The 17,664-nt window shown below is 40.2% G+C and overlaps 1 protein-coding gene across 1 annotated transcript in view; it reads right to left on the bottom strand.

Moving 5' to 3' along the window:
- Window positions 1-17,664, bottom strand: part of col27a1b (collagen, type XXVII, alpha 1b) — a 67,411-nt gene that overhangs the window by 21,164 nt on the left and 28,583 nt on the right. The window contains exons 8-21 of the mRNA XM_056745115.1: window positions 13,500-13,544; window positions 12,572-12,625; window positions 10,813-10,857; window positions 9,883-9,936; window positions 9,313-9,357; window positions 7,308-7,361; window positions 5,460-5,504; window positions 4,571-4,624; window positions 3,566-3,610; window positions 3,064-3,117; window positions 2,874-2,927; window positions 2,714-2,767; window positions 2,434-2,487; window positions 37-90 (exon numbers count right to left, since the gene is read on the bottom strand). Coding sequence (XP_056601093.1) covers window positions 37-90; window positions 2,434-2,487; window positions 2,714-2,767; window positions 2,874-2,927; window positions 3,064-3,117; window positions 3,566-3,610; window positions 4,571-4,624; window positions 5,460-5,504; window positions 7,308-7,361; window positions 9,313-9,357; window positions 9,883-9,936; window positions 10,813-10,857; window positions 12,572-12,625; window positions 13,500-13,544 — 711 coding nt within the window. The remainder of the gene's footprint in view (window positions 1-36; window positions 91-2,433; window positions 2,488-2,713; window positions 2,768-2,873; window positions 2,928-3,063; window positions 3,118-3,565; window positions 3,611-4,570; window positions 4,625-5,459; window positions 5,505-7,307; window positions 7,362-9,312; window positions 9,358-9,882; window positions 9,937-10,812; window positions 10,858-12,571; window positions 12,626-13,499; window positions 13,545-17,664) is intronic.

Here is a 17,664-nt window from a genome sequence, read left to right on the forward strand (position 1 = left end):
GTGTTGTGATGAGGACATCAGCAGGTCTTACTGTACCTCCAGGCCAGAAACTCCTCTAGGACCTGGAATCCCTTTCGCTCCTGCTGTCCCCTGAAGAACATTAAAAAATATTACACTAGCACACTGAAATACTTGATTCTGATTGGTCAATAGCAGCAATGGAGTATAGTTGACTTGTCTTTGTAAATGTCAAGTCCCTCTAGTGTTTGGATTGTGACTGCACTGTTTGTTTTGTCTTAAAGACCTGTCAATACACAGTCACTTAATAAACCTGCACCACAAAACAATTTTGAGAATGGTTACAATTTTTTTTATTATTTAAAGGGGTCATATTGAATGGCTAAAATGAACATTATTCAGTGTATTTGGTGTAATACAGTGTGTTTACACAGTTTACGGTTAAAAAAAAACATTTGTTTTCACATATCCTTTATAACTGTATTTCCTTTGTGCCCCATCTTTCTGAAACACTTTGAATTTTAAAGAGTAGATAACTAGGGATTTTTAAGATATTACTATGGTTTCATGGAGTGTCCAACAACAAGTTTATCTACAAAGAAGGTGAAAAAACACTATTATTTCGTAATGATAAGCAGTTATTCTTACCTACTTTGACTGTCTATGAAATGATTGTTTTCGCGATTAATCTATCTAACCCCCCTCCTTTCCGCCAGCCTAGTCTGATGCTAGCATTGAAATGTTTTTTTTCTGATCTCATGTTATGTACGCTTTAACTAAGCTCATCGTTGTGAAAAGCGATGTGTGCTCTGATTGGCCAGCTATTGAGTGCGATGTGATTGGCCGAATACCTCAAGCATGTGGCAAAAATGTAACGCCCCATACCATATTCAGCTAAGCATATTGATAGCTGATAATATCATCGGTACAGTGTGAGTTCCCACCAGGTCCCACCAGGCCCGACTACTGTTTGTTATATTTTTGGGGGGGGCGCCGTGGGGATGTGACGGTCCGAGAAGCCAGACCGGCCGCGGATTCTCCCCAGCAACCGGCACCAAGCCCTGTCCAGCCGGCCCAGCAGCCGGCTTAAAGCCCTGTCCAGCCGGCCCAGCAGCCGGCGTCAAGCCCTGTCGGCAGCAGCCGGCGTCCAGCCCTGTCCAGCCGGCATAGCAGCCGGCGTCCAGCCCTGTCCAGCCGGCCTAGCAGCCGGTGTCAAGCCCTGTCCAGCCGGCCCATCAGCCGGCGTCCAGCCCTGTCCAGCCGGCCCAGCAGCCGGCGTCCAGCCCTGTCCAGCCAGCCCAGCAGCCGGCGTCCAGCCCTGTCCAGCCGGCATAGCAGCCGGCGTCAAGCCATGTCCACCCGGCCTTCCCACCGGCGTCAAGCCCTGTCCTGCCGGCCATCCCACCGGCGTCAAGCCCTGTCCTGCTGGCCTTCCCACTGGCGTCAAGCCCTGTCCTGCCGGCCTTCCGACCGGCGCCAAGCCCTGTCAAGCCCCCTGGGGCTCCGCGCGCTGGCGCGTCCCCCAGGGCTAGGACTTCCACTCCCAGCCCTGCCCCATCTGGACTTCCCCCTGTTTATTCTTGTTTGCATCCACCCCCCCTCCCATGTCTGTTATTTTTATTGTCCCACCCGAACCCGTTTATTGTTCTTGCTTGTCTGCCCCTAGTCTTGTTCTCCATGTTTTGTTTAGTCTTGTCTTTGTCCCAGTCTGCCTTGTCTTGTTCGTGCCTTTGAGGAGCATCAGGTTGCTGCTCCTTAAGGCGGGGGTTCTGTCATGGTTTCACCTCTCCTTGTCAGGTATTTCTTGGTTTAGAGGTGGAATCATACAGAATCCTTTGTTTCATGTGGGGAGAGATGTTTTTGACCTTGTGGCCTTCCATACTCTCCCCGAGTCACGTCACCGTTCCTACCCTCCTGTGTTAATTAGCTTACCTTGATTGTTAATCCCTTGCACCTGTTCCCTCTTGGTTTCTCTCCCTATAAAGAGTCCTCATGTTTCATTGTCCTGTGCGCGTTCATTGTAAGCTGTACCTTGTCTGTACCTGTGTGAGATGTTGATCCTACCTGGTCATTGTATCAAGTACTTCGTCTGTTCGTGTAGCTGTATCCTGTTCCCTTGTCTACCAAGTCCTGTTCCCTCCGTGTAGTAAGTTTAGTTTATGTTAGTGTTGTTCAAGTGTTTGTTTTCTTAGTTTTAGTTAGTCAGTGTCCTTCTTAGAATTATTGTTTATCCTGTCTTGTTTTCCCCCTCGTGGGTTTTGTTTTGACCATTGTGTAGTCTTGTGTTGAAATAAATCTGTTTAACCCCTGTACCACCGTGCTCTGCCTGCAATTGGGTTCTACCATGAGTTTTCATGAAACTTGTGACACACCAAAGACACAGAAAAACACTAAACAGCATCATATGACTCCTTTGAACAGCTGAATCTAAATCCTGAAACAATCTGTAAATAAATAAAGACAAAAGGTTCAGACCTTAGAGCCCTCGTCACCGTTCAGTCCTGGTGCTCCAATATCTCCTGGAAAACCCTGAGAAAAGGAATGACAATCAGATTCAGTCTTCATAACTTAGCGGCATTCATAACATTCATTACACTTTATCTCAAAAAGACTCCCTCTGTCACGGCTACTCTCTAGCACTGAGTTATATGAGAACAGCATGAGCTTTATAAACAAGCGCAGATGAATGGTCATCGCTCTGCAGTGCTTTAAATAAACACAAAATGAAGGAACGATTAAAAAAGAGCAGAATTACCTCAGAACCAGGTGGACCTTGCAAACCAGCTGGCCCGGGATCACCACGCTCCCCCTAATAGAATGATGGGACAGACAGCTTGCTTTAATACGGCTCTTTGTCAAGAAGGCCAGAATAAATCATGGCAAAGGCAAAATATCATAAATAAAAAAGACTTCACCTGTGGCCCTGGCTTCCCCTGAATTCCTGGTGAACCGGGTAAACCTAGAATGCCCTGGAAAATCCAATGATTATCACAAAATTCTCCTTGGTATGCTTGAAAAAACATCCACATACTACAATCGCACACACTCGCACACATACATGAATGCGATGGTGAAGAAACGGGGAAGAGAAAAGCCATCAAATACCTTGTCACCTTGAAATCCTGATTCTCCTGGCTGGCCTGGCAACCCGACTTCACCCTGTCGACAGAGACGTCACAAAGACAAAAACTACTTTAAGCCAGGATGCCTCAGGAGTTTAATCTCCATCATTAGTCAAGTGCGGCAGATATCTATGGTCATGTTACAATGTGGCTGAGGTTATGTAGACATAGAAACTTGAATCGGAATCCAAAACAAATCCTTGAAAAATAAGTGCCTGGCAGTCAAATCTAACATTTAAGCACAGTGCTGGGAAATGTGAAGCTCAGCTGGTAAAACTTGGTGTTGGCAGCGCAAGGTTTATGGATTTCAACCCCGAGGAACAAACATACTAATAAAAATGTATGGCTTGATTACGCTCAGAGTTGTTTTGACAGTGGAAGACCAGATTACTGTCGGCTGGTTTAAGACATTTTAACATTAAAGTCCTCTACTGCTGCAATCAAATACAGAAGAAACAAAAGCTAATAAAGAGTATTCAGATCACCTTATCACCTTTCAGTCCTGGCTCCCCTGGGTTTCCTTGCACGCCCTGCATGTGTGACAGCAAAGAGATTTGAGTTTATACAAATAATGGGCACAATTTTTTATAAGAATGAATTTTCTAAATGAAATAAAAAATACATATAGTCCGTGTCCATCTGAAAACTTCTGTGCCAAATTTGTTGTTTTCCAGGAAATTAAACAAAAACACTGAACTTTTTTTAATACTTTTTATGAGTTAGATAATCCCAGTGACAGACATTAAGGGTGACTAATGAAGATAATTGGGTCAATGACGTGACATGTATTTTTTGTGTCCAAATTCATTATTTTCCTAAAAAGAATTTGAATAAATACATGTCATATATCAAATGTCAGGTGGTGCGACCGTCCGAACATACAAACAGAGAACAAAACTGAGAAATAAATGTTAATTTTCTCAATAAAATTCTTAATAAAATATTTTGGCATGATTTTATGTTAAATTTCTTATATATGAGGGGAAAAATACTCAGTGCTAAATACATTAAATGTATATTATTTTAAATTAATATATGGTCGCACCACCTGACATTTTCTGGGTGGTAAAATCAGAAATCTTGTTTAATAATGAATTAATGCTCCCTAAAATGCTGTAAAACCAATATAAAGCAACACAATACATTTTTTGGACATAAAAATACATTTTCAAACTGTTTTGCTTACAATATTTTTTTTTTTCTTCTTGAAAATCTTATTTGTCATTGACCCAATTACAAAATGTGTAGGTACAAGGTTGAAGAAGGACAGGAGCAAAATATTTAATTTATACACTATATTTTGGGTTGTTTTGGTAAAAAAATTACGAACCCAACTCAAACATTGGTATAAATTAACCTAGAAAGTATGCATATTTCACCCAAACATGGGTTGAAACCCCTCAGCCTTGTGTTAAATGGCTAAATCTCCAAATCACATAGGAATTTAATAAATCCATATGAATTTGGTAATGTATTGAAAAATAATTCACCTTCAATCCCACTGTTCCAGGAAGACCCACAATTCCATAAGGGCCCATGTCACCCTGTCATTAAAGAGACATAAACAAGCTAGAACTTATATTCACTGCACACAATGATACACACAAAAAAAATCGGTAAAACCAATTTTTTTTGTTTAATTGATAAATTACATCCAATACTTCAATTGACGTAGTATTTTAATGGATTTAAGGCCCATTCAAACTAAAGAAAATAAAAACATTTTGAAAAACACACACCACAACAAACCGCTGTTTGTGAACACTATTTATTAATTTGACACATTTAAAAAAAATTACAAACTCACAATGTACTCTACAGTCCTCAGGCTCACATTATGTTAACAGTAATTCTAGAAAAATAAATCACTGTCTGTCCATCTAGAATTTTGTCATGTTTACTGAAAGAGTATGTTTAAAGTTTAAATTATTTTATCAACAAGTAGCCCTCCAGATGATTTTATCTTCAGGTAGCCCCTCGCTTAAGAAAAGGTTGGAGCCCCCTGCAACAGAGCTCTTGGACCCGGAAGTAATAGTGTGTGACCAAACAAGCAGATAATAATAAGGATCTTGGAAAGAAAATATAATGTTGCGATCATTTACAGAGCATATTTTTTCAGCTGATGAAGGATAAAACATTGACAGCGAATCACATTTATATGAATTGGTTGCAAAACTGCAGTGTGCAAGTTTGGAATAACAAAACTATACCGATGGTGTATAACTTACATAGTTACATATATGATTCTTGATTTGAAGGGGCCTTACACAGAAAGGTTGTTCTGTTTCATAAACAAGGCCTATCACACTACCATGACAACAGAATATGCATTGCATATTTAAACATGAGGGAGAAAAAAAAGGGACCTGGTTTACTCACAATAAGGCCTGGGATGCCAACTGGACCTGGAGAACCCATCTCGCCCTGTGAAAAGCAGAGAGCAGATATTGAGAATAACAGAGTCTAAACCTCTGTTCTCTGATAGGCAGGCTAATCTGTGGCCTTTATCTCCCCCTCAGTGAGCCAATGAAACGGCCCGCTGAGGAACACAGAGTGGCTTGTTGTGTGGCGTGACTGGACGGCTGCTACCTGCCGTACCTACTTCCTCCCTCACCAAAAGAATCCCAAGTGTATATTCCCTCTCCTTGTTCTTTGACAGAGAGGAGATAGATTGTTACAGGGTTGGCTGGTCCTGCCGAGTGATCGCTGATGAAGGGAAAGGATTGAGAAGAAAAGCGTGTGGAGTCTCTGTGTGATATGGGTACGGTTACAGTGTGGTTGAAGAGTTTTGAGAGGTTCAGCGCTCAGACAGACAGCTTCAGTGTGCTTTTGTGGCAGATGGTGGGAGAGCACAATGTTTGTTGACAAAGTTCACGTGACTGTGTATTTGCTGTGTGCAACAGACTCAAAATTGCTCAATGAATTCCTTGAGTGAAGTGTTCAAGTTGTTTTTCGAGTCTTATGTGAAAATGCTGGTGTGTTGTGGATGATTTCAATGAAGTCATACAAACATACAGACAGAAGGGACGAGTGCTCGACAAACAGACAGAGGCAAACATATAGACAGACGGCTGCACAGAAAGATGGGTATATGGACAGAGAGGAAGACAGAAAGTCAGATAGAGAGACAGACAGATAAGTAGACAGAACATACAGACACACAGACAGACAGGATACAGGAACGTTGGACAGACGGATAGACCAGATGACGGGTAGATCGCTCGACCTACAGACAAACAGATAAACAGTAGATGGCTCGACAGAGACAGACAGACAGATGGATGGACAGATAGAAAGATGGGTATATGGACAGAATGCCAGACAGACATAGACAGACAGACATATAGTTAAACGATGACTCAACAGACAGACAGGCAGCCAGAAAAATATAGAGATAGACAGATGTTTAGAAAGATGGATAGACAAACATAGACAGATGGAAGGATAGCCAGACGAACAGACAGACAGGTAGATGGCAGATTACAGAAAGATGGATAGACAGACAGATGGCAGACAGGTGGAGAGATATACAGAAAGACAGACAGACAGGTGAACAGATAGAATGATAGACAGACTGACAGATGTATACTGTGTAGACGGACAGACGGAGAGAGATATATATAGACATATGTAAAACAACATACAGACAGACAGATCGATAACATATTGATATTCAAACACTCAGACGGATTGACCGACAAATGAGTCGACGGACAGACAGATAGATAGACTCTTATACCAACAAGTTCTGCCCATTTACATTGAAAACAAAACTATATATCGCAATTATTGACCATAAAGTCTTGCTGGGACATGGAAACAGAAAAATGACAAGTATTGAGTGTTTTAGAGAAAAAGACTGTGGTAAAACAATCAGAAGTGAAGCAAGCCCTGTAATGAGAAAAGCAGATTTGTTCTGTAGACACCGGTAGTGACAGCTGACTTCCTCATCATCAGTCTGTCATGATTCAACACACAGCGGTGCACACGGCCTCCCAAAAGACTCATGTGTGTTTTTGTGGTGGCAAAAATAAAAAAGGTATTTATTGGACTGTGGAGGTTTCAGAGGCTTAGTCAGCTTAAGCGTGTGTGCATCACTGACGGTAAGAGGGCATGCAGAGGTTAGCGACACCTTTCTCCTGATATTCTAAACCTGATTATAAACATAACCCAGGGCATCTATGATGAGCATAAATCAAAGGGCCACATGGTTGTAGCTCAACTCACTGGGTTTCCGTCGGGTCCCGGTGGTCCTCGTTCCCCAAAATCACCCGGAAAGCCCTGAACACAAATGTGGGAGACAGAAGCTTAGCAGAGCAGATTTATAGCATATACAGTACCATTTGAACATTGGCAAATTGAAAGTCTGGTGTCACTTTTTGAACAAAAACTAAACATTTCTTCTGTGGAGCAAAAAAAAGATATTTTGAGAAATGTGTTAGTGGTTTTGTGCCCATACAATGGAAGTCAATGGGGTCCAATGTTGTTCTTCAAAATATCTTCTTTTCTGTTCTACAGAAGTAAGAAAGTCATACAGGTTTGGATTGACATGAGGGTCAGTAAGTGACGAAAGATTTTTCCTTTTTGGGTGAACTATCCCTTTAATAGGACAGCTTACGGTCAAATCTTTCCACAAATTTTTATTCCTGCTGCTTCTGAATGGACCTTAGTATTTTAGTGATTAAAAAGCTATACAAAATACTAATCGATAAATGAAATAAATAACAGGAGGGAATGTTTTTGTAAAAGGCCGTACGACAGAGCGTAGTGGTAAGAGGAACACGCTCGGTTCTCATCACCATCAGGCCTGCAGGAAATTCCATCCCTGAGTGTTTCCTCACGCTGCCAGCAGCCAGAATAGAACCGCCAGGGATTCGCTGACAGAGCTGTTTCTCCTCTGTCTACTGTTACATTATATAAGACAAGAGCTATGACGTCCTGCTCCGCTGTGTGTTAAACGTGTGCTTGTCCGAGGGCCAAAGTCAACATATGAGTTCTTTTTTTATCCTCTAACATGAGGCAAGAGGCAGTGCACGGTGAATGTATACATCCGCGTTTGAAGGTATAGAAAATGTTTATAAAGATAAATGAATCTGTGCTTGGCCCTATGTTTGCGATTTGGAGAGAAATTTAAGTAATTGCAGGTTGTAGAGTTTCTTAAGACTTTCACATTCTTCAGAACATACGTAGCCACAGTCATGGGGTAAATAAAGATTAATTGGGGTCAAAAAATGATACAGACTTAATAAGATTTACTATCATTTACCCTCCTTTCACAGAACGAAGATAAGATAGCTCTTACTGTTGACAGGCAAGTTTGTCGGGAACAATGAAAATGGAGAATATAAGTGGATTCTGACTCATGATAATGTTATGACGGAGTTCGGTTTCTCTTTGGCAATTGTGTTGCGCAACACCAGAACAGACACAACTTCTCATCATAAATCACAGTAAAATGTAAACGTTGTTTGTCAGAAAAGGGTTTAAATATTAAAAAAATAACAGAAAAGTAACTGAAAATACATTTAAATAATAAAGGGGAATGAATGCAAGATCAAATGTAATAAAGTATGTGGGAGGGCCGGGTCTGGAGGGTCTACATGACAGTGCCCCCATATATTCCATGGGCCATAAAAATGTCTCTCTGACAATAAACAAATATATATTTTTTTCTTATGTATATCTATTATCTGTCAAATTAATCTCAGAAAATTATCAAAATGATGCAATAGATGAACTACGAGTAAATTACTAGGAAAATAGTCTAAAAATCTAAATTGCCCAACCAGAATATATATTCTCCCTAGTCCATCCAGCCTGTTTTTTTGTAAACTTCTGTTTTAATATTATTCCCCATTCAAAATAAAATTAATACAAAATAAAAAACACAATTAAGTTCGACAGACAGCCATTCAAATATAGTGTTGTAAAATCTGTATCGTATGACAGATTTGAACAATCATATGGTCCGGCTCTTTTACAGCATTGCTTTGCATAAGCTTCTGTACATGCGCGCATACTGTCAGCTTGCCAGGAAATGGAAAAGCCGAGCGAAAGTGGTTTTTGAATCCCTTTCGGCTGCTTTAAGCTTTACGACTTCAGATAGCAGGGGCAATAAACTCAAAGCAAACTGCTCTCAAACATTTACTTTCTGAACAGCGTGAATGGGTTACAAATCACAGAAATCATTCACAGAAGGTTGTTTGGAGAGGATGGTGAGAGAAAACTTTACCGGCCTACCCATCTTGCCCTTCTTCCCAGGAACGCCAGGTAAACCCTAACAGGAGACAGCAGAGAGAGGGAGAGCGAGGTACAAGAGACAGAAACGAGAGAAAAACGAATGCGTTATTAAACAATCCAGTAGATGTTGAAAGGTCTTTCTTCTCTGTTCATCTGGACACAAAAGGTTCACTCATGACTCTGAAAAGAGGAGACACAATCTGGCTAATCCACAACGGGCCATATTCCAGCTCCCAGGGGCTTGTAGTCCTATTACCACACGGCACCGCAGGCCGGAATTCTCCGGCGTAAGGTTACTGAGCAAATATTGTGAGAACTAAGACTAACTACTGTTTTGAAGGGGGATCTATGTGGTTTTAGAGGAGTGTGGCCCTTTTCGCCAGGCTTCCCGTTCAAAGGATGTGTTTTCAATTCACAAGCCACCATTATGAAGCATGTGTAGCGGTGGGAGTTCTCATCCTTTACCATTTTCTCCAAGGGGAAACTAAAACCAAGACTAAGCCTCTGTCATGACTAAACAGACATTCTAATGCACAGGAACGGAAACAACAGGAAAACTCACTCTTTCTCCATCAGGACCAGGAAGACCGAAGACACCCGACATTCCAATGAAGCCCTAAAACGGAGGTGTGAGGGACAAACAGACATGATTTAGAATATATGGTCCATATAGCCGTTTCCAAATCGCAGGCGAAAAGGTGGAAAAGGTCTTGTGAGGACACCGGTCGCTCGGTGAAGATCTAGGCCTTGAAGCAAGTGTATATGCCCATGGACTGCATGGTGCTGGCTTCCACGATGTAGTCCAAGGGCACATACCCTCACAGCAGGGATCACACTGGCATTCAGCAGGATGGCTAGGGCTTGGATGACACGGTTGAACATACAAGAAAACAAAAACATGTGAACATGATGAGATGATGCACCAAATGATGTAATAATATAACAAAATATTCCACAAAAATACTCTCATTTGGATAAAGGAATATACGAAATACATGCAAACAATTAAAATATACAAAAATAATTTATGTCAAAAATGTTTATTGTGTACATTAAAAATTGACACTGGCACCGAGGAGAGAATAGAAAATGTCTTGACAAGAGGGGAAATGGATGTAGTGTACATAGCTGGCATATACTTTACAAGAGCTAAAGGGTGGAATTATAATGTAAAATCCAGCTGACGGTACTTCCAGAGCTGATGTTCTGAGGTTTTATAATGACAGCAACTACAATCAACTATTTCCTTGTCTGGTGCCTCTCAAATGTCCTATAAAACCAGACTGGAAAACAAGCTTCCCCAATTATAAATGAGCAACTTCCTAAACATAACATAAAAGCTCATTCACCACTCTAAACAAGTTAGGGAGAATAATCGAACATTAAATGGCAAGAATATGAACAGAAAATAACACAACACAAAGCATTCGGAAGGTAATGGATACATGAAACATAATTCCCACAATAAATGTCTGTGAACATTTTCTCTTACCTGTGCTCCCTTCGGTCCCACGTTTCCTATAGGTCCTGGCAAACCCTGCAAACACACAAACAAATTATTATTAATTTATTAAGCTTTTTAAAAAAGACAAATCCGAGAGCTGCAGGGGCGACGTAACAAGAATTTTATGTTGTTCGTGTCACGTTTGCAAATTCGCAAAAAAAATCCCTTTTGATGTTACATCATTTGAAAGCTGAGAAGAAGATTTTCATTGTTATATGGTTTGTTAGGATAAGAAAAGATTTTGGCGAGATACAACTTTGAAATTTTGAAAAACTGGGATCTGAGGGTGCTAATTTTTTTAACACTCTTACTGCTGTAATAAAGTTTTAATATATTTATAGATAGGAAATTTAAAATGTATTTTCAAGGAACCATTACCTTTATCTTAAAGGAGCTGTATTTAACATTGACACCTAGTGGTTGAGCTTGGGATCGCAGTCCAAATTCAAATATTGGCAAGGGTTTTTCCCATCCCTCTTTCTCCTCACTCTCCATACGAACAGGAGTTGCCAGAAACTTACAGGAGTGTTATGGAAAGCATAAACTTTTACACTGTAAGTTTATCTGATAAATACATTTATACATTTGCAGTGATTTTGTTGTTTGGAAATAGTAATCCTTTCCAAGTTATCCAGAGGGCTCTCTTGCACAGAAACTCAAATGCTCCATAGAAGAAGTACCATGCGTATAAACAGAAAATGCCGATCTGCATCTGGCATATTTCTATCACTGATTTTCAAGCCTCCTCGGGTATTTTCATGATAATAAAGTATATTTATAAGGATGATGTTTGGCGGGTGTTGCTCTTTTAAATTCAAACGCGCTGATATTTCAGATGGAGCAGCATTTCCCACAGATCACAGAGCCGTGCTTCATGAAACAAGCTGTGAATTAAACATATTCGCAGCCTTTGCGATTTCAAAATTGCATTTGCCACATCGATTTAATCACGGTTTGAATGGAAATTGCGATTAATCGTGCAGCCCAACTGGCAACCAAGCTGTCAAAATACACTAGACTAGTGGGTAAATCATCAGTGGGCGGAGTCTCACAGACCAAAACAAAAAAACAGACATTGCGGCACGAGACAGACATTCAGCGTGAAATAATCCAATACATGAATTTAGCATGTTTCATAAATTTCTACAAACATATTAAGGTATTATTTTGATTTAATACAGTAAAAATATTACATACTGCTCCTTTAATATCCTAATGAATTTTGGGATAAAAGAAAAATAGATAATTTTTACCCAAACAATGTATTTTTGGCTATTTCTACAAATATTCCCGTGCTACTTAAGACTGGTTTTGTTTTCCAGGTCACAATTGACCATTTTAATGACCTATAAATAGTTAATTTAGAAAAACTATTTTAGTAGGTATTATGAATTACACCTCATACATTTACACTGTATGCGGTAAGACATGATTGGAAGCTAACTTGTTACTTCTTTCCATCTGCTGCTTTTCCAAATTACTTTTCCAACAACTGAATGTCATTTACGGCTTTGGCACCCAAAGAAAAGATTATTTTTATGGAAGCATAATACAATATCCATTTTGTTCATCATTTTTATAGAGTCACAAATCCTAACAGAGAGTTTGAAACAGAGGTGGTCATTTTTGCAACCTCTTTCAGTCTCCAACACAAGTCCTGATCCATTTAGCCCCATATTTTCTTTAGAAATGAATACGTTTTGAATGTATCTGTGATGCCAGCAGCACAACAGAAGATTTACTGCACCTGCCTGCCAGGATAACCTTTGGCACCCGGGCTTCCATCAGGTCCTCTTTCTCCCTGTGGGTAATGAATAAAGAAGGAAAGAATCCATTACAATAAAGATATAATAAGCATTGGACACTGTTCTCAAAGAAAAGAAAGACGAAAGCTCAATGGAAAGACAGAGGGGAGTAAAAGGCATGTCTATTAGAACAACATGTTATTCTCCGGCCTGTCTTCAATTAGTTTCTGTCTTTTTCATGTACTGCCATTGTTGTCAATATGACAAATGGAGAGATGCTGTGTGGCCCGGCACAGTATAGCGAAACAGAGACAATGAGGAATTAATTATACGATACTGTTTTTCTACACTATAACTCAACACATCTTAATGGGAAATTTAAATGTATTCTTTAACTCGAACGCAACTAATGTGCTGATAGGTGAGAACGTGCAGCATGTTTTTATGGAGCGTGTAAAATAGTTTTGAGGCCATTCAGACGTTCACATCAAGTGACGCAGCCAAAACAGATGCATAAACCTTTTTAACAAAAAGCTTTCATCAGTCGGTGCTTCAAATGTGATGGGTTTATGCTTCTTTTATATGAAAGTTTTAAATATAAATCTCACCGGTGTATTAACATTTACATTTATGCATTTGGCAGACGCTTTTATCCAAAGCGACTTGCATTGCGTTATCCTATACATTTATACATAGGTATTTGCAATCCCCTGGGATCGAACCCACAACCTTGTGTTGTTAACGCAATGCTCTTACCATTGAGCTATTTAACACATTATCACAAAGTTACACGATACAGGTAAACCCATATTCTGTTTTTTTTGCGCTTAAAAATATTGATTTCAGAGAAGTGTGCTATAACAGGCATTTTAATACTCATGTTATTTTATCTAATGTACAGATCCTTTTCATTTAATGGAGTGAACTCACTTGATCTCCTGGGTGGCCAGGAGGACCAGGGTGGCCTTTTTGTCCCTATGCAGAAGGAAAGAGAGAGATAGTGTGTCATGAAAGGATGTAAACTCCTGTTTGTAGTCATGTCCAAGTATAGGAGGTAAGGGTAACATGCCCGTAGGGTGTCAAACCTCAAACATGTGCTTAAAAACATCCTGGGGAGTTTCCCCACATAAAAGCAAACATAAAATCTATCATGTTCTGCAACTTCAGTCACTTCAGCCAATGTCATCATTCTTCAAAATGATAAAAATGAAAAATACTTCACAGCATTCAATGTATTTTCCATGAGATCAATAACAAGAGTAAAACAGTAATAAATATAGAAGATAATTTCAACTGTACATAAACAGATTTCATCTGCCGTCCTACATGAAAACCCAAAACATCCCAAACATCACTAACAGAATGTATGAACTGTCAAAAGATTTGGCAATCATGATCATTTGCCCAATAAGAATGTATAGGTGGTAGTGGTTTTGTGTCCATACAAAGGAGATCAATGGGAGGCAGTGTTGTTCAGTTACCAGGTTTCTTTAAAAAATTTCTGTTCAGCAGAAGTAAATAATTAAAGGATCTTTGTTTTTGGGTTAACTATTAGATTTATGAAACTCACATTTATGTTCAAGAAACATTAATGAAGTGGGGCCAGACTTGGATTAACACAGAGGCTTGCCTAGGCTGCAGCCTAGGGGCCCAACGTGTTTAGGGGCCTCTAATTGGCAAGATTTTTTATTTTATATTTAGTTTAATAGAAAAAAAGATTGGCCCATAAGAAATATAACAAAAAATAAGCCGGTGATTGGATAGATGTGGCATTTTTTATTTATGTCTGTGAAATTGCTATAGGCATAGCGGCTAATTTCAGTGCTTCAGTTGAAACAAATATTTCAGGGAGTTTTTCCACACTGACAGCATATTGTAAAGGTTGGTTTTTAATTATTCTGATTCCACAAGCATGGCGCGAATACAATGCATGCTCACTCTTGCTCGAATCTGAGGTAAATTACCAACGCTATCATCTCTTATATTTGTTTAAATTGTAATGATGTGCAGAGTTTGGTATCCGGTCCGCACCGGAGTTTGCATGACAGCTTTCACATTAGCAATTTTTTATGCAAACCGTGCCCCGTTCTGATCTAAACTGTAAGCGTTAAAGGCATCTGAAGACCACCTAAGGGTAGACTGGTAATACCAAACTCTGCAACTTCGCTATGCTTTGTAGACAGAGTCTAGAAGGGCTTTATTGACAAGCGTTTTCTTTCTCGTGGGCGGGCCCTTGTCTGAAGTTTAAAATCATTGGTGTACCCGTAAGCTAATTACATAACGTTTGGTTATGAATGACTTATGTTATGTGCTGTCTCAGCCGCCTCGAACTTCCGCTGTAAACACAGGTATGCAGCGAAAACAAAATCATTGAGCGATGAAATTTCATACCTGAAATGTGACCTCTGCTTTTAACCCATCCAGTGAGTAGTGAACACACGCAAAGCAAGTGGTGAACACACGTACACCCGGAGCAGTGGGCAGCTATCACTGCAGGGCCAGGGGAGCAAGTAGGGGTAACGTGCCTTGCTCAAGGGCACCTCAATCGTTACCTGCCGGCCCTGAGGATCGAACCGGAAACCTTCTGGTCACGAGTCAGGCTCTCTATCCATTAGGCCACGATTGCGCCTTAACACAGGTCTTCATTCATTTCGAGTCGGTTGGAAATGCTGCAACTCAATTGCAAGATTGCAGCATGACATGGAAATATTCAAGGACTGGGAAAGAAAGGAGACACTGACCTGTCAAAAGGGTGCCAGTTCGATCTGACGATCGGTAACAGTTGATACATTAAACTTTTCCCAAAACCTGTCGGGAGTAGGCCCACATCATCACCTCCATTCAAAATGTCAACCAAACACTCTTCTTGTTCGGGCTTCAGTTGGCAAATGCCGGGAATATTCTTCACAACAGAACCAATAGAATCCCGTGTCTCCATGTCCGCTGTCGTTTTAGATTTCCCTAATTACAGTCTTAAATTCAGCGCTTAGCATCTACGTCATGGCTCTTAGCCCGCCCTCTGTTCGCTGGTTGGTCAGGTTGTATGGAGGCGGAGATAAACGGGGAGATGGTTTGCAATGTCAGACTGAGTACAGAAGCGAAATGAAATTGAGTGGAAGTACTAAGTCGGACGTAGTTAGGCCTCACACAAAAAGCAGCCTAGGGGTCCCTAGCCCCCATATTCTGCTCCTGGGCGGGAACTAATGTCCTTTACAGTATAACAACAACAATTTAAGCCATGGCCCTGAAATATACCACAAAAACTCTTTCTTCTATGCAGATTTAAAGGAATCATAAATGTAATGAAGACATTCTCGACACCTTCAAGATGAGTTAAGTTTTGAGGTATTATGTTTCTTGGCTCAGCATTATGCAGTAACTTTTGGGAACACAATAACAGACCGGAAACTTCTACTGATGAGAACTCGTGACCTGTGATTTTCTTATGACAAGGTTCTGGGCTCAGTTGCAAGAAACCTCTTACATCCAGAAACCCCTAAATTGTAATAATGAGAGTACTGTCCCAAAGCGCTTTTCTTAGCTTAAGGGCATTCTTGCAGCCAGCTGTTACTCCTCAAATGCAAATTACATCTTGAGTACGAGTATGTAACATGATTCAGATTTCTTTAGCTCATCTGGGCTTGCAACATAAAGGTCATGGGTTAAATTACCAGGAAACACACAAAATTATCAACTGTACATCTAGAACATATTACAAGTTGATTTGGATAAAAGCGTCTGCCAAATGTATAAATGTAAATGACTGAGACAGATTTTTTCCTAATAAACAAAATTATTTGACCATTGTGTCTTTTGCATGCAAGCACACGCGTGAGGGAAAGACAGCACATGAAGTCTTTATTGAGACCATGTGTTGTCATACCTTCACGTATCGCTAAATAAACCAGCTGCCCTAGACATTTCTGCTAAATAGGAACATTATTTATGTTTACAGTAGCATAAAAGTATTTTGACACTTAATGGGGTGATTAAATGCTGTTTCATACATTCTGACTTCTCTATAATGTTAAACATGCTGGGTTCTAATACTTTATATGGTCAACATGTCAAAAAACGAGTTGGACCTATAACGTGGTATTTCTGTACTCTATACACTGCCCCAAGGTTCGTATAGGCTTCATAAAGTTTTTTCGAAAATGAAAAACCATTACGTAACAACTTTTCTTAGTCCATTATTGGGCAAAAGAAACAGCCCACCCACACATCAACCGACGAGCAATAGGAAGACCTGCCTACAATCAAGATTGGCTGCGCTCAGTCAAGATTGGCTGTGCTGTGGGCCTGCAGCTTGTTACTCTTGCATTAGTGAGAGAAGTTGAGGTGTGTTTGTTTGTTCACGGCATTTCTGTGATGGATGTTATTTAAACAGTGGATATAACTCTGGATTTGAAGTTTGTTTGAAAATGATAGAGGAGCGGTCCCAGCTCTAAAAGATGCCAGACATGAACAGTGCACGTGGTAAGTGAAACCAAGTCAAATGTCTGTGTTTTTTTGGCAATCGGTGCATTGTACATAATGTAAACAACATGAACTTGTAGTGAATCAACATTTGTGTAGGGATAATGCGATGATGTAAATGTGTGCTCGTGATTTAGATCCTCCCACACACCAGTCATCTGTTTACGGAAATAATCATACAGCTGTATCTGTCTTTCATAAATGTGATCAAACGAAATACTCTTAGAAGATACGAAGTATCCAATACTACTCTATAGGTACTCAAGATCAATATGAGATTGCCAGAAACCGCAGGTTCAACCGGATTCTAATTTAAATTAGGATACAAAATGGTATCTGCAAATAAGTGACTCCAGATTTGTTCTAATATTCCATCAATAGTTTTCTGCGGTTTTTTGTGGCTGGAAAGACAAATTTCTTTACAAAACCCAGAAAACAGCCACAGAAAACAAATCACTTTGGTCTCTACTGGCATGAGAGATCAAAGACAGGTTAAATGCATACCCACAGGTTTGTGATCTCCACGCTGGAACTGAGCGCTCCGCTGCACAGCACAATGAACAATGCCCTTCCTCTCACCAAATATATGGAAATATATTACATAAGGGTAGGGAAG

The sequence above is a fragment of the Triplophysa dalaica genome, chromosome 4 (assembly GCF_015846415.1).
Source record: "Triplophysa dalaica isolate WHDGS20190420 chromosome 4, ASM1584641v1, whole genome shotgun sequence".
In the NCBI taxonomy this organism is placed as follows: Eukaryota; Metazoa; Chordata; class Actinopteri; order Cypriniformes; family Nemacheilidae; genus Triplophysa; species Triplophysa dalaica.